Source organism: Rhodnius prolixus, unplaced genomic scaffold (assembly GCF_049639745.1).
Source record: "Rhodnius prolixus isolate KJV_2025 unplaced genomic scaffold, Rpr scaffold_2, whole genome shotgun sequence".
Lineage (NCBI taxonomy): Eukaryota > Metazoa > Arthropoda > Insecta > Hemiptera > Reduviidae > Rhodnius > Rhodnius prolixus.
The window spans coordinates 48,329,553-48,357,257 of NW_027411592.1; the positions used below are offsets into that span (position 1 = coordinate 48,329,553).

At 31.9% G+C, this 27,705-nt stretch overlaps 1 protein-coding gene across 7 annotated transcripts in view; it reads left to right on the forward strand.

The window, feature by feature from the left end:
- ssp6 (PDZ domain-containing short spindle 6) overlaps positions 1-27,705 on the forward strand; it is a 133,380-nt gene that overhangs the window by 55,008 nt on the left and 50,667 nt on the right. The window contains exon 1 of one of the 7 annotated variants that reach the window (XM_074119650.1): positions 22,920-23,073. The exons of 3 other annotated variants lie outside the window; for them this stretch is intronic. In XM_074119650.1, coding sequence (XP_073975751.1) covers positions 22,966-23,073 — 108 coding nt within the window. In that variant the 5' untranslated portion in view covers positions 22,920-22,965. Of the gene's footprint in view, positions 1-22,919; positions 23,074-27,705 lie in introns of those variants that run through there. 3 more of the 7 variants (XM_074119649.1, XM_074119653.1, XM_074119652.1) reach the window with 3 other exon arrangements.

Below are 27,705 nucleotides of genomic sequence, written 5' to 3' on the forward strand. Positions count from 1 at the left end.
GTAATCTTTACGAAAATACGTACAATTATAGTACTCGTTTACCTCTACAATTGTACTTAATTCCAGGTTTCTAGCCGTATTTATTAAAGAGATATAAAGTGATAAAATTTGAGAGTTTTGCATCTCCTTCATATCTCGAATTGCTGTATCTCCTGTCCTATTGGGGTAATCTTTTCGAAAATACGTACAATTATAGTACTCGTTTACCTCTACAATTGTACTTAATTCCAGGTTTCTAGCCGTATTTATTAAAGAGATATAAAGTGATAAAATTTGAGAGTTTTGCATCTCCTTCATATCTCGAATTGCTGTATCTCCTGTCCTATTGGGGTAATCTTTACGAAAATATGTACAATTATAGCACTGGTTTGCCTCTACAATTGTACATAATTCCAGGTTTCTAGCCGTATTTATTAAAGAGATATAAAGTGAAAAAAATTTGAGAGTTTTGCATCTCAGATGTCGTTACAGATCGTACACTATGATGATAAAAAGAACGATAGAATTAAATCCTAGTTCAGATATACTTTTTTTTTCCAACGATTAAGTTTAAGTAATTAACTGGAAGAAGGAAAATAATAATAATAATTTTTTTCGCTAATGGATTTTAACTATGAGTACTTACTTTAAAAAGAGCTAAAAATAACTTGCTTATATAATAAAATCAGAATATTAACGTTCCATTAACTCTGAAGCAATTTATATTATACTGTTATGGTCATTTGCATAAAATTGCAAATTTCATATTAATGAAGAATTGTTTATACAAAAAATTATTTATAAATGTTCATTATATATATATATAAATAAGGAATTTTAGCTAATGAAAAGCTGGCTACTTGAATTTCTGCTCATTAATAGTGAGGTGTTTAAATATCGCATGGCCCTGATACATGGGCATTCCCACAGCTTCACTTGTTCGGCCTGTGGGAGTAGATTTGGTTGAAAGCCAACATACTCGTAACTTGTTCACCTTTTTAAAATCTGTATATCTTTCTTATTACTTAAGTTTCTGATTTTTGTTTTTGTAATTGCAATTTGTTGTTGTTTCATTTAATTTGATGATTTTTTTAACATTAATTTTAGTTTTCAGTATTTTTTTTTTTAGAAATAAAAGCCATTGACTGTTTTTTAAAATAGTAATGATTCTTTAACATAACCTGGAGCACCATATGGCCTGCTCTTGATTTGAGTTAACTTTATTATATAATATTCACATTCATAAACGAAATGTCAGACACCTACAGGTTTACTGTTCATTTTATTTATTTATCTGCTTCAATAACACATTTCATGGATTCAAATTGTTTTCCCGAAAGGTTGAAGCTTAAATTGGTTAGTTGTAAGTTATTCTTACTATTTAGCAATTGAAATGTGGGCAGTTTTATATTTATTGGATATCACAATTTAAATTGAAGATCATGTTTATTGTATTGTCTGAACTCAAGGATTAAAGCGTTCTTAATCTTCTGTGACTCTTACAATATTTTACTCTTTGCAATTTTACATGATTTTACAAGTTTTCTCTTTTTTTTTTTTTTTTATCTTCATTCAAATCCCAGTATTCACTTTTTTGCTTATTTCGTACTCTCATTAGTCTGTAATTGCGTGTAATGTACTTTCATCTAGGAAGTTCGTACCTTGCCTTAAACTTTCTAGTACGAGTATTTAGTTTGGTACTCTTCATCACTTCCATTACTATTCGGTAGGATACAGTTCTCAGTGAAAAAACCCTTAAAAAGTAATGTAACCTATTTGGTAAAAGTGATCTTCTTCGCGATTTTGAAAATAAAGCTCTAATGATTTTGTTGTTTTAACACAGATTGCTTTTATGGAAGAATTGAACTGAGAGAATTGAACTAAGTTGTAAAATAATTCACACATTCAACAAGTGTTTTTAATTTGTAACTTTTTTTGTGTTAAATTTTTGCGTTTATTATTAATTTGAAATATTCCTCTTTAAATTCTGTCGCTGATATACAACTCCACATTTAGGGCTCGAAATTTAGCATATTTTATACAGATTATAGGTAAACTATATCTTCGAATTCAAATCCATCTACCGACAAAGCGATTGATTGACACTGCATTGCCAATCCGAAGTCAATTTAACTCCAAAAAAAAAAAAAAAAATAGGAATGGCCACTGTTTCCCCACATCTCATAGCTATCCCGAAATTCTCTTAGATATGCTATCCCCACTCTCTCACCATTTGATAGTCACGAGCTGAAGGCCGTGGAATTCTTAGTTTCTTTTTGCAGATTAGTTTACTTGAATCATAAGAGTCATTTTGATTCCACATTGGCATTACACGTAAATATATCGGAGTCATTTTGACTCCTGTTTAGCAGTATAAATAGATTTTCTGTTATTATCTTGACTCCAGATTATTGCCCAAATGCTTATTTGATAAATTTATATAATTTTCATTAAAAAGCATCAATGCACAAAAAAAAAAGCCTCTTTCTAGAATTGATTTTCTGTCCGAATTGCAGCAAAAACTTGCAGCGAATTGGGTAATTTCTGATCCGTGTCAACAGCGCACAGTAATTGAAAAAATAGTGAATGTAATTTAAAAAAAATGAAAAAGCCCCTGATCAGAAGGCAGTAAATCAGGATTCTAGAAAATACTGAATATACTGCGATCCTAAGTTGAAGTTAATTCCTTCTGTGTGAAATGTTAAAGCCGATTTGTGGACATAATTTGTTTTTTTCGTCCTTAATTCCTATCCTTTCTCATCCTGTGATGCTTTTATTATTAAAATTGAAATCAATATAAAAAAAAGATAAAAATAAATTATGGAGTCAATATGACTCCACATTGGCAATAACTAAGATTGAGCATTGGCAATGCAGTGTTAACTATCATGATTAGTTCATTACCGATAGATATTTGTTACCACCGACAAACTTCTTATTTTTCAACAAATTTAATAATAGTCTGAAAACTTGAATATTAATACAATTATTTAAGAGTATAATATTGTTAGTTTGGCTTTAAAAGATATGAAAGCTGATATATATATAATATATTTTAACGAACGTATGGCTGAGAACCAGGTGTTCTATTGTATAGATGAAAATAAAGGTCGACTTCTCGATCGAATACTTCACAATGCAATGTAACACAGCTGCGTTTAAAGTCGTGAACAAAAAAATAAAAAAAATACCTTTTAATCTTCTTGCGTAGCTTTACATGTGTTGCCGATCGAGATGTAGGAATTAAAGTAATCATTAGAGCCAAAATTTGTATCATTTAATTGAGGAGATTTCCTAACTGGATCGATTAGTTTTTAGGGATTTTAATATTTTTGTCAGTTAGGAATTCGAATTAAAAATAGCAAATGGTTGAAACTTTTGTTTGATTGAATGAAACCATTATGAAATAGGAAATAATTATTACACAACATTAATAATAATAAAGACATACATTCGAGGGCGTAATTACTTTGATAATGATGCCATTATACGTTTCCTGTCGCTGCAAGTACCATTATCTGATTGGTTTAAATCTTTGTAAACTAATTTGGCTTACGTGATTCTAATAGAAATGGTCACCTTATTGCTACACAACCGTTCACTTCAGATATTTTATTGATTTAAAGAAACATTGATTTGATTATTATTAATAAATAATTAGGCGTCAATCACTAAGAACATATCGCCTTAGATTTGTGTGGTCTGTTTTATAAAAAGTACGCCATTTTGGCTGTTAAATCAAGTTGTAGAGGTTGGTTTTTAAGTTTTTTTTGGCAATATTATTTCAATGTAGCTGGGAGTCATCGTGTAAATGTAGGGCAGTCCTAATGAAGTTCTAAGTGAGACGTATGGCTGACAATCACAAAATATGCGTTTTAATAATAAGCATAACATCTCACAATTGGCAAGTTTGCTGAGGGTTCATCTGTCATCGAATGTTCGTGAGTCTTGCCTGTTTCGAAGGCGGCTTAGTATCATCTCTTCTCGATGAAAGAGAAGCTCCATCTGTTGACATCGCTCTTAGTTTCTGTTAAATTATTATTGATGGCGTACCATCTCTGATCCATTTCTTCTTTACTTCGCTTTCAATTAGAAGAAAATCCGACATTAGAACCTCCCGATAAGAAATACAGTCAACAACAGGTCTCTAAGATGCTGGTAATTCAAATGAATACGACTGAAATATTATTTGGAAACCATATTTTCAAGGATAATAAAACATTTAAAAGTACCGAGTTGCTAGTAAAACTTAAGAGGATGGATAGTGAGTAGGTACTGATAGCTAAGTCTTCCATTGTGGGGAACAATGTTGTGTTAGGCGTTTGTAAATGGCAACCATTTTGATGATGTCAATGCTGCAGACGTAGGATAACAAGTACATATACTGGGGCGGTCATCAAAGTCCACTCCTAGTCCAGTTGCACTCTTAGAATCATCAATGAATATGAAGTCCGCATTGTTGAATTTATTTTGATAATTTAGGATTTGGATTTTTATAAATTTATGGATGAATGTGATTTTTTTTAATGAATTTCGTCAGGGAAATACAGATTTTGGTTTTTAGGAAAAGACCAGAAGTAGGTAGGAAAATTTTATCTCTTTTGATTTTTGTTTTCGATGTTTCATCCAAAACTAATTTTCTGGAAAAAAAGACTCTTTAATATCTGCTAAAAAAAATAAAAAATCCGCTTTGCAAATTGGGGGTAATGTAATGTAAACATGGCGCACAATTTTTTTAAGCCAACTTCTTTCATTAACTGTGAGAAATCGGCCAAAATTCCGGACATCATGTATAGTTTCATTTGTTTTGCGTTTTTATTGTAATGTTTTGGTTAATTGCATAAATTCTTATAAATCTAAAAAAGCCCATTAATAGGAGAAGTTTATTTCATTTCATAAAAGTTAGTGGCAAAGTTTAGATCTGCAAAACTAAATATTTTAATTTAAATTAATTAAAAAGAAATATTATAAATTTCTTTATTATCTGACCAATATTAAATAAATATTGCCTACAATTACAAATTACACTGCTATAAAGATCGCCAGTAAAATTTGTAAATGACAGATACAATTTAATGAAATTTCATTTAATAAAACTGCTTTTCAAAACGTACAAACTGAGTTTAGTTTAATTTAGTTTTGAGTTTAATTTGTGTAACATTAAAATCAAATATAACAAAAGATTATTACTGTACTCATTATATCACGATGAGAACGATTATTATAATTATTATTGGAGCTGTAAGTGATCTCAGATATTGTTTGGTAATTACGATAGTTTGCGATGGTACTACTAATTGACATTGTGTTCATATATATTGGTAAATATATAGTTTATAGGTGTCCTTCTAAGTTGATGTCTGTGAAATTAGTTCAACTAGCGTTACGATAGTTTGACCATGAAATATAGTTTGTTTTTTATCTAATTTATGGAAATGTATATATGTATGTATACGAGATAGTATAAGTATTCAAGGTAATAGCAATTCCTTAAATGGGCAAGACGTTTTCACCTTTTTATTACAATTGCTTTTTATGATCCTCATATTTTAACACTGTTGTAAAATGTTTTTAATGATCATTTTAAGTATTTTTTTTTCTTTTAAAAAATTTGCCAATTTAATAAAAAAAAATTACAACTTTTTTGAATTTTTATTTGATTTTAAGTTAAGGCTAACCTCCTGGATTTCATTGTGATATACTTGCTTACCTTTGGGAACTTTTAGGTGATTCATGTGCCCTTGCCAAAAAGTGCAACTAGTCGAGTGCATCCTCATGATCTATTAATAAAATAATAATTAGTCGTATGTCCAAAGTGAGTTCTATTTTCCAAAGTTAGTGCTCGGTATAGTGACTGGTTACAGTGTTAAGTGGATCTTTTTGAATGCTGTTATTAAAATTTAAATTGACAACGACTTTTACTGTCGAAAATTATTTTTGAACTAGCTGTCCTGTTGTTGGACATTGTCTACGGTGTGGCTTATATTTAGGTGATCATCTCAATTTATGCCATAAGAGTACATTGATCAGATGGTGGAAGTGCACCGAGAAGGCTGCTCCGCCTTATTATTATTTATTTACTCATAAATATTGTTTAGGACATTAATTTGTAGCAAAGATCTTAAGCAAACTGATAATCCATGCCCCTTGCAGTCGGATCAAACTTCTTCTTTCCAAGTTCGCCTTTCTAGCAAAAAGAATCTTAGAATGCCTAGTCTGTTCTAAAGGAAACATAATGTTCAGGTCTTTTTAACGAAAAAAAAATAAAATATGTGAGCCAATACTGAATTAGAACCCCTAACAGCAATTCTACAACATTTCCTTTAGAACATTAATAAATAAAAAAAGTTGCATCAACTTTAGTTACTAGATTTTTCAAGAAACATGATATGCTGGCCTTGAGTGTCAATAACGACCTTGTAAGTTTTCATGTCTACGTTGAAAAGATATATAAACCACTTTGACTGCTATCAATCTTAACTTCAACGCTTCTTGTTTTCTAAACACGTAGTTCTGCTACTGTCATTATACTATTTTTACAAATTTAATTATCTCTAGTAGCGCTATCGTACTCCACAAGATTTACAAGTTTTGCCGTTTCTTGCATTATTTAATACTAACCTTTCATTTTCATTATCAAAACTTCGACTTTAATCTTTTTTTGTTTTGCTTGGCAGATTGTTGGAGTAAAACAATTCAAAAAATAGTTGAAAATTAGTGTACATTTTCTTCATGGTTTTTACGTAGTTTTAACGTATTTTTTTCCCAAGTGACATCTCTCCTCTCCCTAAACTCTATGTCCTAAACCAGGGATGAGCAACATGCGGCCCGCCAAGCATTTCTAAAATTGAATTTATTTTATCGACTTTCTCCCATCAATACAGGGTGTCCCAAGCTATATGGATAACGACTTTTTCTCGGAAACTAAGTTAGCTAGAAAAAAACTAAAAAATACGTGTTCCCTTAGTTTTTTGTCAGGAAACTAAATTTAATTTGTAAATTTTGTTCGGTGCTTCCAGAAGCGAGATACAGGCACCAACTTCATTTTTTCAAATGGGGAGGTGTGGTTTTTTATTTCAGAAATAGATTCCTCTATTTTTTTAAAGAAAAATTTACTCGAACGTTTTTTTTCGGTGAGCGATATTTTACAAGTTATAAATGAAAACATGATTCTTATAAGAAATTTCAAAATGATAATATTATAACGTTTTTTTGATTGAATAAGAAGAAAAGTACTGTTTTATTATAAATTTTACTCATTATCGACACCACCGTGTCGATATAACATGCCCATCAAATTTCCCATTGAGATATCTCTTTACATGCCTGATGGTGTTATATCGACACGGGGAGCTATTCAGTGGCCACCTCGTTCACCGGATTTGACACCTATGGACTATTTCCTGTGGGGATACCTGAAAAACAAGGTGACCATTCATAACTTTTTTCTTTATTTTCTTATTTCTGCTTATCTAAAAGCATTTCTAAATCTAGGTGTACCAGAATCAAGCCGGGATTGCATCTGTAGATGAACTAAAGCAGAGAATAATAGATGCCTGTAACTCGGTTAAAGTCGAATCTATTTCTTTGGCAGTAAGGGACAATTGGCAAGAAAAAGCATGTCTATGCATCTCTAATGGTGGAGGCCAGTTCGAGCATGATCTGTAATATTAATGAGGAGTAAAATTTATAATAAAACAGTACTTTTCTTCTTATTCAATCAAAAAACCGTTATAATATTATCATTTTGAAATTTCTTATAAGAATCATGTTTTCATTCATAACTTGTAAAATATCGCTCACCGAAAAAAACAGTTCGAGTAAATTTTTCTTTAAAAAAATAGAGGAATCTATTTCTGAAATAAAAACCGCACCTTCCCATTTGAAAAAATGAAGTTGGTGCCTGTATCTCGCTTCTGGAAGCACCGAAAAAAATTTACAAAGTAAATTTGGATTCCTAACAAAAAACTAAGGGAACACGTATTTTTTAGTTTTTTTCTAGCTATCTTAGTTTCAGAGAAAAAGTCGTTATCCATATAGCTTGGGACACCCTGTATATTGTTATAAAATTAATTATAATAAAATGGTAGTACATACTAAACCGAAATATTTTTTTTATGGCGTGTTACTTGTCGACGACGTTTTTAAACATGCAATACTAACGCGCCGCGTCTGCGCGATTTTTTTGTGACGAGATACACACTTGTCGGTGATTGTTCAAACATGCAATACGGACGAGATGCGTTTCGTACGAAGTTTTGTAAATTAATAATAAGAGTTAATCTATGTGCGGCCCGCCAAAAAAAATTAAAATTTAAATTGGCCCATTGATTTAAAAGGTTGCTCACCCCTGTCCTAAACTATTTTCTAAAACGGAAACTCTAACATGAGTTTAAATACAAAGTAAAATCTCGCTATTTATATTTCCCCATTCTTATAAGTAATTTCACTTGAACGCTGCTATACTGGAAGCTACAAATAACACTAATTAAGCGCTTAGAGAGCAATGGTTACAGGGTCATGTGTAACTTTGAACAGCAGTAGCTCTCTGTCTCTGCATGGGGGTCCGTTCTCAATACCTAGATAAATTAGTGAAGTAAACGATATCTTGGTGTCCTTAGTCTGTAGCAAACTTTCTACTAATTCCTTTTTCTTTTAATTAAAAAAAAAAAGTCAAAAATTATTTAAATTTAGAATTTCTAGTTTCTCTTACTTTGATTTAAATGAAATGCTCTAGAATTGTGAACTTACAAGTTTTTATTTAGACTCTGAATTTTAGTGACTGATATAACGTTTCTTTTTTTGTTGAAAAAGACATAGGACCGAACATTATACTGAAATGGTGATTTAGGGATAAGCCAACCCACCAATCTATCCCTGACATTCACTTGTTCGAATTTTCATGGATAGATGTTTGAAATAAACGTTTTTGACCATCTGGCGGTGAATACATTGGGTTGTTTGGTTGGGATACACATAGAGCCTATAGATTCCGTGCAAAAATGGCTGGAATATACATAGGGCCTCTAGATTCCATGAAGAAGTGGCTGGAATATACATAGAGCCTCTAGATTCCCTGAAGAAGTGGCTGAAATATGCATAGGGCCTCCAGATTCCGTGAAGAGTGGCTGGAATATACATAGAACCTCTAGATTCCATGAAGAAGTGGCTGGAATATGCATAGGGCCTCTGGATTCCATGAAGAAGTGTCTGAAATATGCATAGGGCCTCCAGATTCCGTGAAGAGTGGATGGAATATACATAGAACCTCTAGATTCCACGAAGAAGTGGCTGGAATATGCCTAGAGCCTCTAGATTCCGTGAAGAGTGGCTGGTCTTCGTCTCTATTCTATGGAGAGTTTACAATCAAAAGAATTAACCTAAATTAGTTAGAAAATAATTAGATATCAATCTGAATAATTTATCAGATACAAACTCTTTTAAAAGCAGAACATTTTTTTCTTATTTTTATTTCTACTTCTGCAAAGATGACCTCTTTACTTTTTGATTGAGAAAATAATAATTGTTTTCCTTAACAATTTTTTATGTATGAAATAACCTCCAGTCGAAAAGTATTAGTTTCATAACAATAAAAAACTTCACAATGATTCGTAAAACAATACAAACATTTTAAAAAACTGGCCACACGGCTATTGTAATAGTCATAATTCTTGGGATATAATAACCCCATTAAAGGAAAAACTACCGATTATTTGCTTTACAAATATTTGTGTTTGCCTGTAAGAAGATTAATATCCGTTTTTAAAGCCATTTTACATGGCAGACTCAATTTATGACCTTGAGTATAATCTATCATTTAGAAATTGAGTGATGCTGTTCTCTTTTTTTCTTTTTACCTTCTTAAAGTAGATATCTTGTATTCGTTAGTTTATTATTATTTAAGTATTTTTTAATCATTATTTGATATTAATGTGGATTTTATTTCTGTTTCAGGTGAGTTGCCTTTTTTGAATCATTCAATCAATTCAATCATTTCAGTCAAGTAAGTTATTAAATTGAATGATTATTTAAAACTTATTTCAAAATTACACCACATTCTATTTTTATCTATTTCTAAATTGCTCTACATTCTATTTTTATCTAAAAAGTATCTTTCACAATTTTAATGCAAGAAGTTTTACGAAATTATTGAATAATTTAAATTTATTAAACTGACTGCAAATAATTTATAAGTTTATGCGATATAAATATTATATTTTCCTATTTTTAAATGCATCTGAAAGTATTTATTGAGTAAAAATTATATTTAAGGGCCTGGATTAAAACCTCATTACAAATTCAGTGCATTTATTATTAATATTAATGATACCTATTTTGTTTTGAGTGTTTTGTTTTGTCTCCTTCTTTTTAATAACATGTAAATCAATTATTCTGTGACTACTACGATGCGTATACAGAATAATATTTTTATCACTTTGATTTGCATAAGTTCGACCTTTTTTTTTATATTTATTTTTCGTAACTGAGTTTAATAGTATGAGTCAGTGGCGGTTAGCCAAGCTGGCTAAAATTATCACTCTGTAAAGCTGTGTTCATGATCTGATGAAATAACTATTGCAAGTATGTGTGCGCCTGTTTAATTTAACTTATTTCGTGAATTTTTTTAAGCGCCTTTTTTTATGATCAATGTGTTGTTTTTGGTGCACCTTACTTCTAGATTATCTTCTGGTAGTAATGAGCAAGTTGGGATTGTCTCATACAGATTTGAGATTAACACGATATTAGAATAGGATGTGTTCTATTTATCCATTTTTTGTATTTTATTTTTTATTTTAGGGGTTTTAATTGTGCATATGATTAAAAGTTTACCGGTGTCTGTTAATTACATTATCCTTTCTCTCAAATAAAAGCTGAAGTATGGGATTCTTTTTTATTTATTTATTTTGTAATTTACAATCTGTATAAATATATACAATAAGTAAATAGGAGGTGAATGAGATGAACTAGTGCGGGAAGAGCAGGAGCAGAGAAGCTACCCAGCGGTAGCACTCTCTATATGAGATAGAGGAATGTGAGGAGGAGAATATGAGTAGGAGAGAGGAGAGATTTAGTTCTTCAGACTGTAAGGAAGTCGTGGGGCCACTGGCGATTCAGTCGGCGAGTAGGATTGTTAGGGATGTCAGAGGAGGCGAGAGACTGTACAAGAGGATTTAGAGCAAGTAGAGAGAGCAGTATGGAATTTTTGATATTTAGTCTTGGCGAGTTGGTCTATAAAGGGAATGTTGAGGTCGTTGTGAAGAGTGAGGTTAGTCACCGTAGAAAGGAGCGTCAGCTATCTTTCGGAGGAGTTTTGACTGAAATGATTGTACCGTCCTTACGTTTGTTGGTTTAGCTGAACCCCACAGCTCTAGTCCGTTAAGTCCACCATAGGTTTGAGGATGGTACTGTATAGTAATCGTTTGAGTTCAATGGATCATTTGAAGCGTCGTCCAAGTAGTCTGTAGAGCAGTTTCGCACGTTTCGTCATTGCTTCTCTTTTAAGTCTAGTGTGTTGGTTCCACGTAAGTCTCTTGTCTATGTAGAGCCCAAGGTAGCGCACCAGATCTGTACAAGGAAGGAGGATTGCTGTTGAAGAGGACAGGTGGACAGGAGCCCCGCCGGAGAGTAAACGTGGCATGCTGGCATTTCTGTGGGCATTCTTTTAAAAGTTGGGAAATTGAGCTTTAGTGGAAGTAACGACTTCCCTAATTAAGAAAATAAAGCGATTCTATCTAATATTGAGATATTGTTTTCGAGTATAAGTAGGCGCTTGCTCAAACTCAAGTCAAATATTAGCTTTTTTAAAAAAATATTTTTTATTATTATTTTTTTTAGAAGTTTGTATGTATTAATGAATTTAATTGTGCGGAAATATTTATTTTGATTACCTTCGAGAGTTATTTTAGAATAATTTGACTTGTATTATTTTATAATTACGTTGCAATTATCATCAATAAAAAGAATAATGACATTTAAAAATGGTCACCAATAAATAAATCATTCACATCCGTCCGCCATATAAAGAAGTTGTTTTTCCTCCATTGGACCACACCTTTGTCCTAAGTGTTACATAAAAACAACTTCCGTTACTGAAAGTCTTGTTATACACTTCCGATTACTCTCACTGACTAGTAACAACAACTTGGAAAAAAAAGAGAAGAACTGGTCAGACCAGTTCACCAAACCAGCCCTTTTATTTATATCAGTCTAATTACAAAGCTATTTACTTAATGAATTGTATTCCAAAATTAAAAAAAAAATTCATTACAACTTTTTAGTTGAGATTGTTCATTTTAGGTACTTCTCTTCATTTCACGTTATAGTGATTTCTTTAAAATACAAATAAAAAGTTATCTCATATATTTTTATATAATGGTATTCTGAGAACTGTTATTTTATACGAAACTTGTTAGTTAGCATTTTAAATTTAATGACTGCCATTTCCGTTCCAAATAAGTACTTCCTCTTATGCCTTTTTAAAAAGTTAAGTGCAATTCTTAATTCTTCTTATTATTGACAACAAATATATAATACAATCTACGATCCAGAAAATAATGTAATTTACCATAAGGTTATTCTTAGTCGGGAACTTTTATCTTGGAATCTTGGGTGAAAGATTGTTCTCAGCTACATCCCAATTGATTTTTTTTTCCCACCAATTTCTGAGAATTGTGATCATTCTGCAAATGAGTGATTTAGTATTCTTGTCAAACCTGTTTTTTTCTTTTGATTAAGTTACCAAGTTATGCTATTGCAATGACGTGTTTTATGATTCCGGATGTTTTGACTAGGAGAGTGATAGTTTGGTTGAAATTTTATTAATCAGATTTCAAAGAAGTTGGTGTTTGTATTTTTCTACCAGTTGTTAAATTTTATGTTGATTATAATTGTCCCGCAGTATAACGGAGAGATTCTACCGGATTGGCTGATAATTTTACCGTTAATTTTCAATACATTTTCACTAATGCCTTGTTTACTGTATATAATAATTGTGCACCAAATGTACTAGTTGCTACTGTCTAATGAATGGAACAAATCATCCGTTCTGTTCTGGAACTGGGAAAGACTGGGTCTTGCAGTTTATAGATGATAGCAGGTTTTAGAATCTTAAGAAAGTACTTCTTGGGCCCCATTACAACCTATTAGTAATTGCCTTATTTTTTTCAGGCGGGCTTTACGTCCAACTACCAAATTAGGTGTCGCGGACGGAGGCGACTAGCAAACATACTTTGCTATTAACCTTTAAATAAAATCGAAGGCCTAAGATGCAGCATTTCGCTACGAAATCATAATATTCTCCACCAACATCTATGTGCTTAAATCTGTAGCAGAGCTAGCAAAGAAATATGAATGTATTTAAAAGTTATAGCCGATTAGAATGACGTGATTTTAATTGCAGTTAAGCTATAAGGATGGCAGGAATATAGAGTACTGAATATAGAGGTTTTTATGTAAATAGCTGTATATAGTAGAGGGATGAATGTGTGATGCGAATGTATTTATAAGTAAGAATGGAGAGTGATAAGCACCTAGACCAGGGGTCGGCAACCTATTTTAAGTAGAGAGCCCTTTTTCCTTAAATAATTTTAATAAATCTTACCAAGAGCCGCAAGGATGATAGTGTGTAAACAAACTCTGTAGATCATTTGTATTCACAAATTATTATTTTATGATATTCAGTGAAATTTAAATGTTTTATATATTTATTTTCACATATTGCAAAGTAAATAAACAAATAAATAATAACTTAACGAATGAAAAGGCGGCAGTCTTACAATATAAATCAAGTACTTTATTTTGATATTGTATAATTCTATTCAATTTCTAACCTATCATATTTAAAATTATTTTTGAAAAAATACCTTTAATAAATGGAATTTTCATTCGATTCAATAAAATTAAAGTATACAATATATTTTGGGCAGGCTGAAGAGCCACACAATTTGGATAAAAGAGCCGCGGGTTGCCGACCCCTGACCTAGACGATGCTGGCTGTATGACGAAAGCCAATGCCAAAGAAAAAGGCAAAAAAAAAACAACACATTCTGTTGCATTTTAAGAACCCCAATTTTTGCGTTCTAGTATTTGTTCTGGTGGTATGAAAAGCCACCATTTTGACACGCTCATTCTAAACGAAATAAAATCTCTAACTTATTATGATATTTTAACTTTTCTTCATTTAAAGTTATTTTCAAGTTCAAAAATTAATACCATTTAGTACACAGTTTAATATATTTTCCAAACAAACTGTGAACTAGTATGAAAAACTTGAAAGGAAAAAAGGAAAAGTAGGAAATTCTGTTTGTGTATTTAGAGGAATGTGAGTGCAGGATACAAGAATCGATATCAGAACTTTAGAAATCGATTACTTTTGTCTTTAAGCGTTGTTGTTCCCCGGTTTAACTTATTCAATAATAACTTTTGACACTGAAGTACCTGTACTTATATATATATATATTATTTATAAATCAAAGATAGACAAAACGTTGTTACAATCATTTATTGACAAATTATGTTCTATTATTACTTACCAAAGAACAATCATGCAAACTTTTGTTTGTTTATAAAGTGTATTGTTTGGTGAATAAAAGGATTGTCCGAAGCCATTTAAGTCTTTATTAGCTTGACTACATTGTACTACACCATTGTGAATGAAATCTAGTGATTGTTTTGTTTATTTTACTGGTCTTTAGTTTAAAGTTTGAATTTGTTCTGTTCGACGTCTCTTTCCAAAAAAAAAAGAACAGTATTTGGAAACTGACTTTGAAGAAGAACAGTATTTCTGATTTTAACTTCAACAGCCCTTAAGCGTAAAATTCCCTGTTAAAATATTTTTGGAGCCCCTACTGTGTCGCCTAGCTCTGGGCTGCCCGCACTAAACTGAAGAATGTCTGCACTCAGCCAGAAAAACTATTAAATTTTGCAGTTTGTTTTGAAGAGCTTAAGTTGGAATTTTATTTTGGGAGTCATTACTAGCGTGGAATTCCCCACATTCAGTTTAATGCATCAATTTTTCCTTCTAAAACTTTAGCACCTTCCTAGAAAGATCATCTCCTGCAGTCTGTGTCCAGCGGTCCTCTCCTAATCAACTTAGGCCTTCATTCTTTCTCCTAGGACTCCGCCAAAGATTCATAAAGAAATTCTTTACTTACTGTTCATTATTTTTGGTGACTGAATCATAGTTTCAATAGGATGAAAAATTAATGCTAGTTTCAGTCATTATAAACTTTATTGTGTCGAGCTTTCGACCTAGGCACTAGGTCATCTTCAGGGCTGTGGAACATATTTATGGTGTGTTAACAATTATATTACCAATTAATTATATTACAATGAATATGTATAATGTAACGAAAATTTACAAAAATATTTACCTAATTTACAATATACTGTTTTACATCATTAGAGGGTTGGTGTGTCTTCTGTTTTGTCTGTTCATGGACTGAATGTGATCGGTCTGTGTGTGATTGTGTTTGGTTGTAAGGAAGTCAGTGTTGCCAATTGTCAAGTATTTTGCAGTAAGTTGGCGTACATGTTGTTTAAATTGTTGGTGTCAGTTTTGAAATTTAGGCTGTTTTCTGTCTTAGATATATATATATATATATATATATATATATATATCATTTCTAGATATGTATATCATCAAATTCAGTCCAGACAAGACAGAAAACACACCAACCCTCTAATGATGTAAAATTGTATATTGTAAATTAGCCCTGAAGATTACCTAGTCCCTAGGTCGAAAGCTCAGCATAATAAAGTTTATAATGACTGAAACTGGCATTAATTTTTCATCCTATTAAAATTCATTACCTGATTCGTCCTTGAAATATCCAAGAGCCTTTTTTTTTCTTTCTGAATCTCTGCTTTTCATTGTTTCCGAATTGTTTTTCTATTCATATATTTTCCTTCTTTGTTTTTGATTCCCTGGGATCCATGACTTGCAATTATCATGTAGCTGTAGATTCATATAAAATTGCTCGTTTAAAAAAAGTTATTTTATTTATAGATTTCACCCTGATTTTGCGATTTCATTTTCATTTAATTGGCTATTATTTTTTACTGCTATCATTTATTCCACAATTTTTGATGGACCCATTTTGATTAGTATGTAATATAAATCAAATAATTAAAAGTTTTATTGCATTATGCAGGCAGTGTTTTTAAAATCTGTTGAAAACTGTATTGCATTATATCTCACTAAATCAATAAATTTTCACAGAACTGTCATAAATTTAAAAAAAAATGTAGCAAGCGAGCAAAAAATTTAGAAGATTAAAATGTAGAGTATTTTATTTATTTCTTACATGTGTTGCATATATTTTGACCTAGTTTATTTTTTTTATTTTACTCATCAAAAATAGTTTTCATATATAATTGCCAAACGTGTTTACAGTCTATCGAAATATTTTACTGTATTTTTTTTTACAGAAGTATAATTGAAGCATGAGATTCCCTTGTTTTATCGCGTGTGAATGCAGAGAGATAAGTGCGATAAAACTTCTGTAGTGGCTTTAATTATTTTAAAAAGCACGAAAACCATATCGGCTAGGCAAAAACAATCGATTTAAAGCAAGATATTTGCATAATTTAGCTCTTCGAAAGAAATCTCCAAATTTTTCATTTTTTTGATGTTACAAAAGTTATATTAATAAAGGCTTCACCTAATAAATCTTGAGCAAATAAAACCACCAACGATATGCATATATAAGAGGTCGGCTACTCGAGAAGTTCTCGCTTAGATAAAATTTAAAGCACTTCAGTCGAGTACTCTTCACTTATGAGTACCTATTATTCTATCCTAACCAGTTGTTTATCAGTATACTAACTACCTGGTGATTCCACTTCTTTCCGGTATCTCATCAGGTCGGCATCTTTTCCGCTTAATGATTATTTGATGCGCATATAATTAAATGTTGATAAAAGGAATATAGTTGAATTTTGCTGACATTACCTGTTTGGATAGAGTTAATAATTAGCATCGTGTTTTATTTTCTTGGCAATGTACAGCACAACCCTCCCCGGTTGACCCGATCTCCCAAAGTGGTTCGTTCGTGCAATCCGATGTGGGGCAAGAGATATTCTTGATTACATAATTTACTTATACAAACTCTTAGATTGTTTTCATGTTTCCTAAATGACTTGAACATTAATATAAACAAACAATAATAAAAAATATTCTGTTAAAAATATTAACCAGTTAAGCGTGGAATTTAGTTTTTTAAAAAAAAAAAAAAAAAGCACAGTATGCGGAATTAAAATCAGGCAATTACGTGTATACGCGTCGAACACAGGGCAAATCAACCAAAAGTTTACCAAGTCGTAATAGTCACTGCAAGCTACTTTTTCTGCAATCTCTGAGGGCTTGAGATTAAAGAGCATTTTGTGCTCATTCAAAATCTAGCACCGCTTCACGTATGCATTGCTCTAGTTAACTAGGAACGCCAGAGCTTTTTTACAAGGAAGAAAATAGCTTTGAATTCTGTGCAAAATGGAATCATGCTCGTACTGAGGTCCTGAATCTCTATCTAAGGTAAAAAAAACGGCATTGCACAAGGGTTGAGAGCTTTTATTTGTGAGCGTAATTCCCCAATCTCTAATGCGGAGACCAAACATTTATCATTTGGCTGACTCCCACCACCTCCTACTATATAAAATACTTGGCAGTTCTATTGGTAAGATAAAGGGAAACATCCCACCAAATAATATTCTTATCGTATTTTATTAAAATTTCGAGTTTTTATAGTTAATAGCAATTTTATATTTTTCACAACGAGTATACACGTCGAACGCACCGTAACAGAGATTTGGTTTGACGTGTATACACGTTAAACACGCTTAACTGGTTAATAAGCTATAAAATGGTTAACCGAAAATAATATTTTAATTTTTCATTTTTCTAAAATATTCTGGAGTTCTTCTCAACGACTTTCTGATTTTCGAATCTTTAGAGACCAAATCCTTCTTTAAAACACTTCATCTGATACAATTACATTTAAGACCAACTTTTGCAGGATAAAGTGATACAATGATACCTTAGAATGATAAGACATATTATTGAAAATCTAACCCGATCGAATTACTTGCTCCTTTTTTTTTTTTTACAAATTAAGGCAAATTAAGAAAATTTGTTTCAGTTTTTCACAATATCTGGCTCGCTGTATTTATATTTGAATAAAGTTTATTAGTATAATTTAGGAAAACACGGTTATGTTAAAAAGGAAATTAACAGTAGATTGTAGATTATACCAGATTTTGATATAAAAGGGAAAAGCACAGCTTTTGCGGTTAAAAGAAAAGGTAACTATCTCAAGATGGCAGTGGGTCAAGAGTGTTTTCTTTCTTACTTGAAACCACCCACAGATAGGAATTTAAAAAAAAGAAAAAAGAAAAGAACTGACATCATCGAAATAAGGAAATAGAAATTCAAGTCTTTCTTTTCTCGCTTCATTAATATTTATTATTTGCGAATTTTGTTATTTTTCATATTTAAAGATATATTTCATGAATATTGTTGAGTATTATGTAAATGAATGAGTAACTCTTTCAGAAAAGTTTCGCTCAATATTGAAAATGTAAAAGTTTTATGTTCAGAAAATGACTAAGACGTTTCCAGGAGGTAAACCCAGAAGTTTTTCAAGGATTCTAAATTGTTATGAAGTTTTCACATTTCACCAGGAGGGGTTTAATTTTCTTGCTAATTATGTTCCAAATTTTCCTGTGAAATTTTGTGCAGAACTTTCTTTAATTTTGTTTGCCTTAAATTAAAGTTTACATTGAAATTTTCTGGTTTGCTTTAAAACTTGTCGAGAATATTTATTTACCTATTTTTCGGAAGTTAGAAATTTATGCTTTCAATGCATACATTGTTTTAATTTAAAAATGTTACCAAACGTTTAATAATAACAAATTGTACGAGGTGTGTTCAAAAAGTAACGGGAATTTTTAAATTTCGCGGGTTTGGAGAGTCTGAATGTAAAATTTTTTTTTTTTATTATGTTGGTACACATGCCCCTGAAGTACGATAAAATTTTCAGTAATATTCATTGTTTACTTCTTAAGTGGCAGCCGTTAAGGTTAGACGTGTTTTTCGAGCTTGGCGATTTTTGTTTGTTAAAAAAAATGGATCAAAGAATTTGTATTAAATTTTGCGTAAAAAAATGAAATAAAGTGTAATAAAGTGTGTGAAATGTTAATAAAGGCATATGGTGAGTCTGCTATGAGTAAAACAAGGATTTACGAGTGGTATAAGCGTTTCCAAGATGGCCGCGAAAACGTTGAAGATGACGAACGACCTGGACGTCCAAGCACATCAACAACCGATGAAAACGTGAAAAAAGTGAAAGAAATGGTTATGAACGATCGCCGAATCACAATCAGAGAAGTCGCTGATGATGTTGCCATATCAACTGGCTCATGCCATGAAATTTTTTCGGATGTTTTGGGTATGAAACGTGTGGCAGCAAAATTTGTTCCAAAATTGTTGAATTTCGAACAAAAACAGCGGAGAATGGAAGTTGCTCAAGAGTCACTCAATGAAGTCGACAACGATGCGGATCTACTGAAACGTGTTATAACAGGTGACGAAACATGGGTTTACGGATATGATGTCGAAACTAAGGCTCAATCGTCCCAGTGGAGGCATTCTGGATCGCCAAGACCGAAAAAGGCTCGACAAGTGCGGTCGAATGTGAAGGTTATGCTCACTGTGTTCTTCGATTTTAATGGCATAGTGCATCATGAATTCTTGCCACAAGATCAAACAATCAATAAGGAGTACTACCTACAAGTTCAACGCCGTTTGCGTGAAGCAATCCGAAAAAAACGCCCGGATTTGTGGCAAAACAATTCATGGATTTTGCACCACGATAATGCACCTGCTCACACTTCATTGCTTGTTCATGAATTTTTGGCCAAAAACAAAACTTTAACGATGCCCCAGCCTCCATATTCGCCAGACATGGCTCCATGTGACTTTTTTCTATTTCCAAACATAAAGAGAACATTAAAAGGCCGTCGTTTTACAAGCATAGATGACATTAAAAGCGAATCGCTGAAAGAGCTGAAAGCTATCACAAAGATCGAGTTTCAGAAGTGTTTCGAGGATTGGAAAAAGCGCTGGCACAAGTGTATTGTATGCGAAGGGGACTACTTTGAAGGCGACAATATTAATGTAGATGAATAAATAAATATTTTTTTCAAAAAACGAAAATTCCCGTTACTTTTTGAACACACCTCGTATTGTAATAAAGTACCCAAATAAAGGTACATATTTTACAATTTATTTGGTAAAAAACTTTAGTGTAAATTAATAAATCTCGAAACAATCAGGTTTCAATTAAAAACTATGGTTTATCCCAAAGGTTTCATCATCGGCAACTTTCAGACATCTTCCTTTCTGCTTGAATCTTTTTACCTGACCAATCATTGGAGCAAAACGCTCTGAGCTAATGCCTTGTTCTATTGAGAAACATTTTGTGTTCTCCTTTATTTCATTCTAAAATGGCTGAGAACCATTGTTTCGCTTGATAAGCCATCAGTATGTTGATGCAAGGCTTTATCGTCAGTAGTATTATTAATGGTAGTATATTTGTTGATATCCATTTGGAAGGGGAAAAAAATTGAATTAATTTTTAGACAATTGAATAAACAAAGTAATTCATCTCTGACAATTTCAATCGATAAAGTTCCGGCACAAAAAAAAAAAAAAATTAAAAACCAGCTAGCGTCACAATTGCTGAAAAATGTCTAAAAATAATTTCCTAAAAGAAATGTCTCAACCTAAATTCGTAACCTTAAACGTTGGTTTACAAGTTACATAAAGTTATTCGGTTAACTTAGCTGCCTTTTGTAATTGTACTAAACTTGTAGGAATGAAATGTAAAATGAAAATGACTGATACAATGTCACGATTAAAGAAATCAGGTACTCTACGACGGATAAAATGAAGAAAAACGAAGAATTTACGATAAAAATGATTCAAAACAAACAAGAACTTGCACTTCTGAAGCAGACAGAAAGTATTAGGAATAGTTTACGGAGGTAATCTGCGCAGTTGCAGATCATGAAACTATTTCAAACCGTTTTCGAAGGAGTTGTGTTGATAGGCAGTTAGAAAATGTTGATAACCAGTATGATATTTCAAAGTTCAGCCCAAAGTAATGTTGCTAACATTAAAACATCAACCCAATATTGAATGAACAACTTCCGAATTATGGATGAACTCTCCAAACCTGCCACCAATGCATCCAAAAGTTTGACTTATTTGAATTATTATATTTCTCGTATAAAATAAAATAGAATACAAAAGCAACATTGTAGTTTTATAAAATTATTCAAAAATACAAGATCAAGAATTGAATTCTCATTGGGCTATCTTCTATGTACTAAATTGAACAAATATCTTCGAGCAGGATCTAAATGTTTGACTCAATTCCAGAGCGGTCGGTGCTTCTATTAATGGTATCTGGTAATTGTTGGGTGACATTTTACCGACTCCAGCACCATTCCAAAGGGTCAAAGGTGGCGTGGAAATATTTGCTATCTACTACCAAAGAGAAAAATATTTTAAACCGCAGCGGTATAAAAAGAACTACTTACTTCTTCTATTAATTTATAAATCAAGGAATTCTTTACTTTCTCTTGGTAGCTTACATTTACATGTATACAATTAACTGTATAATAAGTGCATAAAATAAGTAAATATGTGTAGAGGTGTATATGGTATGTGATAAACAAGGGAAGAGATGTCTATGTTGGTGTTCAGATCCGCGAGCAAATCTCAGGACGATTGGCGATTCACTCGCAGTGGTAGATTGCCGGCTCACACTGCATTGCCTGTCAAGAAGTTTCTAGCAGAGTACAACATCCCAGTTTTAGGCCATCCGACTTATTCGCCTGACCTGATCACATGTGACTTTTATCTGTTCCCCAAAGTCAAATCTGCATTAAAAGAAACATGATTTCCAGTACGTTGAAGCTGTGAAAGAAAAAGCGGCACGCGTCATGCAGGAGCTCACAGAAGAAGACTTCCAGCACTGTTTCGAACAATGGTAAATTCGCATGGAGCGTTACAGGGATAGGGGAGGGGTTTATATTGAAGGTGATAATAACTAAATATGTATAAATTTAAAATAAAGTGTTTTACAGCAATAGTCTCGTTATTTAATAGCCAAATAGATCGTATTTGTAATTATAGAGTATTTTCTGTTTAAAGTATTTTGATATGAAGTTTGTTTTAGTTAATGTTATATATAATTTATATTTATATTTTGGAACTGTTAACAACTACCCTGCTGATGGTCGCAAACAAGTGTATGTCCTTTTTGTTAATTTTATAATACTTTATCTGTGTTTTCATTTGTAATCTTTTGTATTTTGTAAAATAAAATACTCTAATAATAAGTAGCGATGAGAGACTGTAGACAGAACTGTATAGAGCTACGAATCGTTCAAAATATTTTGTAAGTTTAGAGGGCATTGGTTTTTTTAAATTAAAATATTCATGGATTAACAGTGAGAGAATAATTTAATTTAACAGAAATTATAATATTAATTAAATCATTAAATTATTTTTTCCCTGCACCTCTTTATAATTAAAATAAAAGATAATTATTTTGAACAACTTTATTAATATTAAATTAAAATGTAGGTTGCATACGAATCAAGAAGATGACACACTCTGTTGCACATTCACGCGTTGATGTCCACAGGTAGAAATGGAGAACACACGAACAAACATACACACACATACACAAAAAAAGGGAATCTTTTCCGAACGTGGGAGCAGTTTCATTTAGCCTTTACCAATGTTCACACGCATCTCCGGAAACTAAAGAACTAGTTTTTTCAAACACTTTTATTACGGAAGATCCCCCACTCTACTATAGTTTTGTTTTTTTTTATTTATTTTCCACAGCGCGCAATTGGTTTCATTAGTTTCATTTTTTAAGGGATATAAATCAGTCTTGTGTTGTCTTTATTAGTGAAATGATGTCGGTAAAGACTAATCTTATATCTGCTGATGAAAATTTTGTTACAAGTGAACTCTTAAATCGACAAGATTCAGGAAGGATAAATAAATACAGAAAATTATTGGTAAGTTTTCTTTAGTCTATTGATTGATTTTTATTCACTGAGTTCTTATAACGTTTCTTGTGATCGTCGTTGAATGCTTTGATAGAAAGTAAAATGAGCTAGCTTAACTTTTTTCGTGAAGTGTGTGTTTTTATTACATGAATAAGTCCAATAATAGTTTTCACATAACTTCAACTTCAACAGAAATAACTAAAACACAACTGATTAGCTTAAACAAATAAAATGTCCAGTTTTATGAAAAATCGTCCTGATTTTACCTTCAAAGTATAATCCCAACTTTGTATCTTTTAACCTACAAGAAGTTGAATCGTATATTTGGTCGTCCGAAGAAGAAGCGAATGTCCATGTTGTAAGAAGGGTTAGAAAGAAATATACCAACTCAATCTCATTAAGTTTTGATCTGGTTATGCTTTTGAAATAAATTTTCTGTTGCCTAACAAGAAGTAATTTTTCTGCCAGAACCGAGCAAATCTATCCAAATTTTGATGAAAAAAGAGTTTAGATTGCTATGCACAGCTCGAAATGCACCACTATTGCAACCTCCCCTTCGATGAAACAGGCTGGCCAGTTTTTAACCTGCTGTTTTTGAGTTAGGTTTATTTAAAGTACAACCAATTTTCATCCAGATTGATGCTGCGATATTTATAAATAAATAAAAAATCACACTTATATTTTTAAGAAAAGATTGACATACTTTAACTTCTGTTTCTGCCTTTTGCTGTGGTGACATTTTGTCTGATTTAGTTCTTCAGTTTTAAGGCACTGTTCGAATATTATGTAAATGCCTATTTATAGTATAGATTGAGATACTGCTATCCTGCTCGCAAGTTTTTCTAGTTCTTAATTGAGGTTAAGCCTCTGCATTTTCTCTTAAAACAGTTGGGTTGCTCACTTTCTAGATGCAGTTCTTCTTCAAATTTTTAAACCAATACTATGCAGCACAAAGCATTGGTTCTCTTAACTCTACCATTTTATCTTTATTTCTTTTTAAGCTATAGTTTAAAAATGTAATTTCTTCATTTTAAAACGTTGTTTATTGTTAATTGTTCCTAGAGGTTTTTTGATTACTTTTGTATTTTTGTTACGCTTTAGAGCAAAACAAAAGTTATTCTTACGATTTGTTTTTTAATGCAAATCTCAAAAGTTTTAACGCCCAAATCTTTTTCAAACTTGGGATTCTTATTAATTATTATTTGGCTTCATTACTTGCTTATTTCTTCGCAACAATTATTTTTTGTACAGTTTACAAGGGCGTCTGTTGTTGGGAGATTGTTTTTGTTATTCATTTTCTTTATCTTTTTGTAAAAAACATAACACCTTTTTGAGTTTGATAGTCCTAAAACATCCAAATATTTTGGAATAAAACTTTTCTTTTATGTAAATCAACTTAATTATAGTAAATATTACCCAGAAGATTTGATTATTATATTTTTAAAAATCATTTGTATATAAATAAAAACGTCATTATTATTTTTAATTTCATGCACAAATGAAAACTGATATTATCTACAAAGATTAGATATTAGTTATGGTTTTTCTAAATGTATTTAAGAAAATGTAACGCTTTGCTATAGTATAGCATGTCTGTAACAATAATAGAAGTCTAATCAGCATGACTATTGTTGTACGAACATTGCACGACTTCACACGTCAATGACTCATTTTGCCCATTATATTAGTGTAGCTGCAAGGAGTCTATGGCCAAAAGAGAAACAAGTTTCTTGTAATGAGAAAGAAGAAGTAAAAAACTTGCAGATTTCTAGTGCTTAGTTGCACTTGGGTAAGTCGCCTGGATTAGTAAATGAAATGGGCTCGCAAAAAATAATTAATAATGAAGATTTTCGAGATGAAGAGACTGAAATTACTAGAGTCAAAAGTACTGAATTCTTTTTGTTCACTGTAATCCAAACAATTAATAAAGCTAGATACCTCTTTACCGCTTTTTTTTTTGTTTTTTTTAAATATTGTTGCAAACAGAGCTGAAGAGGTGCCTTGTTTCATTAATTGTTTAGATTAAAACCAAAAACAAACAAACAAAATGGTAGACTAAAGAAGAAACAAGTTTATTAAAATTGGATAATCAATAGTTTTACCGCTATCCCAAAAGGGTCAATGTATTTCATGAAAACTATGGCCTTGGGATAACTAACAATTTTCATTTTTATCTCCTTGGCTAAACAATAGGATATTTTTGTAATCAATAGTAAAATTTTTCATGATTGATTGTGTTGTGGCAAACACATAGGTATCATTTCCTACATGACCTGTCCAACGTACACACCCTAATTTAATAATGCTCACCACGCCAACATCCATTATCGTGGTTTTCTATGATTTAATTTCAGTTTCATACAGACATTACAAAATATCAGCAGACTGAAAAACCCGTAAACCTAAAACTGCTGGTATTGTAAGTTAGGAACTAAAATAAATAGCTTCTTAAAGAGAAACGTTTTCTTCTTCTAGTAAAAACCTCCAGTGGGGTGTTACAGATTGGAGACACAAGGTTCTTGTATCTATAATTCCATCCTGTGAGGAGCAAGTGGACTGACAACTTCTTCAGGTACTTCTTGGCCATCCCTGCTCGTATTCTAGCCTCTCATCTAGCATCACAGGTTGTTTGCATTAAGTTTTGGCGATCATATTTGAAAATTCTAGCTCATCTCTCACAAAAAATTCATCTCATTCTACAGAAGTAAATACTTCTTGGAGCTTTTTCATTGTAGATCTTCTAGGACCCAGTGGAATTAACTCTGTAGCCACTTGCCTATGTGTAAGCATAGGCTCCCCATTGTTCTATCTAGAACTCCATCTTCCGCCTCTGTGTTTACAACATGCTTCTAGGTATCATTTCCTACATGACCTGTCCAACGTACACACCCTCCACGCCAACATCCTCATTCAAGTTGGTTCAATTTTCCTACAAGATCGTTACTCTATTAGTGTTACAACTCCCAACAAATGTGTTTTTAAGGTCAAATAAATACTTTTTTACAGTCTTGCTTACTTTCTTTGGGTTGGAGACCAGTCGACTTCTCTTTTTGTTGTACAAATCGATGTACTTTTAGCCAGCGGTATTCTTATTCAAATCAGAAGTCAGCGCTATCAGAGATGTGTGCTAAGAAAAACATTTCTTCCAATACTTGCTAATGTAATTTCAGATAGGCGCAACACCTTCATATCCAATCCACAAGTACTTCGTTTTGTCTTCATTAACTGCAAGTCCTGCTTTGCGCTGTACACATCTTATGAGTGTATTTTCTTGTATCCTTTCGATTAACCTATTTTCGTCGCACAAACCACCACCTTAATAGTCTTTATATAGCCAATATACGAGTACTTCATCCTCTCGAAATATACAGATCTTCATGATGATCACAGCTCCCATTAAGCTTTAATTAATATGTAGTTCGTCCCGCTAACCTATGACTTAATGATTCTGGTGAAACTAAGTCCTTAAACCAACCATAATTCTATTCTTTTTGTTCAACTTCTTGAGCAGCATCTTTATCATCTGATTACATTGCAATCTTCGACAGCATATAGCAAGTTCTCTAGTCTCAGACTTAGAGTATTGTTTCACTTCCATTATCTAAAACAGTTCTCATGACAGCGCTTCTTCGTCCAATGGACCACCAGCTGCTGTTTGATTTGTTATTATTATTAATTTTTACAAAATAACAAAATTATAACTATTAAAAATAGGGACACAAACTTAAACAAAGTAAGGTATGCATTTACACACTCTCTCTTAGTGGTGAAAGCGAGAACTTAAAAACCTTTGGAGTGTGTACACATACTCGTATATTAGTTCGAACAGACAGACTGAGTTATTGTAATAATTATTTTATTGTTAATTTAAAGTTAGTAACTTAATATTTTGCAACAAAAAACCATGATTATTCCCATAGATCTCACGGCCTTATTTATTACTTCCACATATAATTAAGCATTTCATGAGAACAAGTAGTAATTCGTGTTTTTAATTTTTTTTATTTTTGTATGCGCTTATATTTTATACTATAATTACTATATTATTATTTCAAGAATTAGATGTTGGCGTGATTATATGGCTGCTTGAATAATTTAAGTATAAAATATTATATCGGAAGTACATTTTTACAATATATCAAGTACACATTCAATAAATTTACTGGCTTATAAGTCAGTCCGTTGGATACTTTTCACGACGCTAAATGTAGTGTTTTTTATTCGATAAGCGAGTAGAGTTTTTTTGTATGATGCATGTTGATGTTAACATCGAGTTAAATGAATAAATAATAACGAGTTCAGTTGTCGGTTTATTGAATAAGAATATAGAAATAATTTGTACTCAAGAATGCAGAATAGAACAATTTTGGCGAAATCAGAATAGAATAATAACAATCCACTGTCCAATTATACATTTTTTTGGGAATGTGAAATGATTATTTATATTGACGTTGATCTTTCTCGTGTAATTATATCATTTACTTATTATTAAAGTTTATCCTACATTACATTTATCCTACTTCTATATTAATAGTTCTAAGGCGACACGGTAGCCGAGCGGTTAGAGGCGAGACCTGCGAAGCTAATACTTATGTATTGTGGTACTGGGTTCGATTACCGGTCATAGGCCTTGGGTTTTAT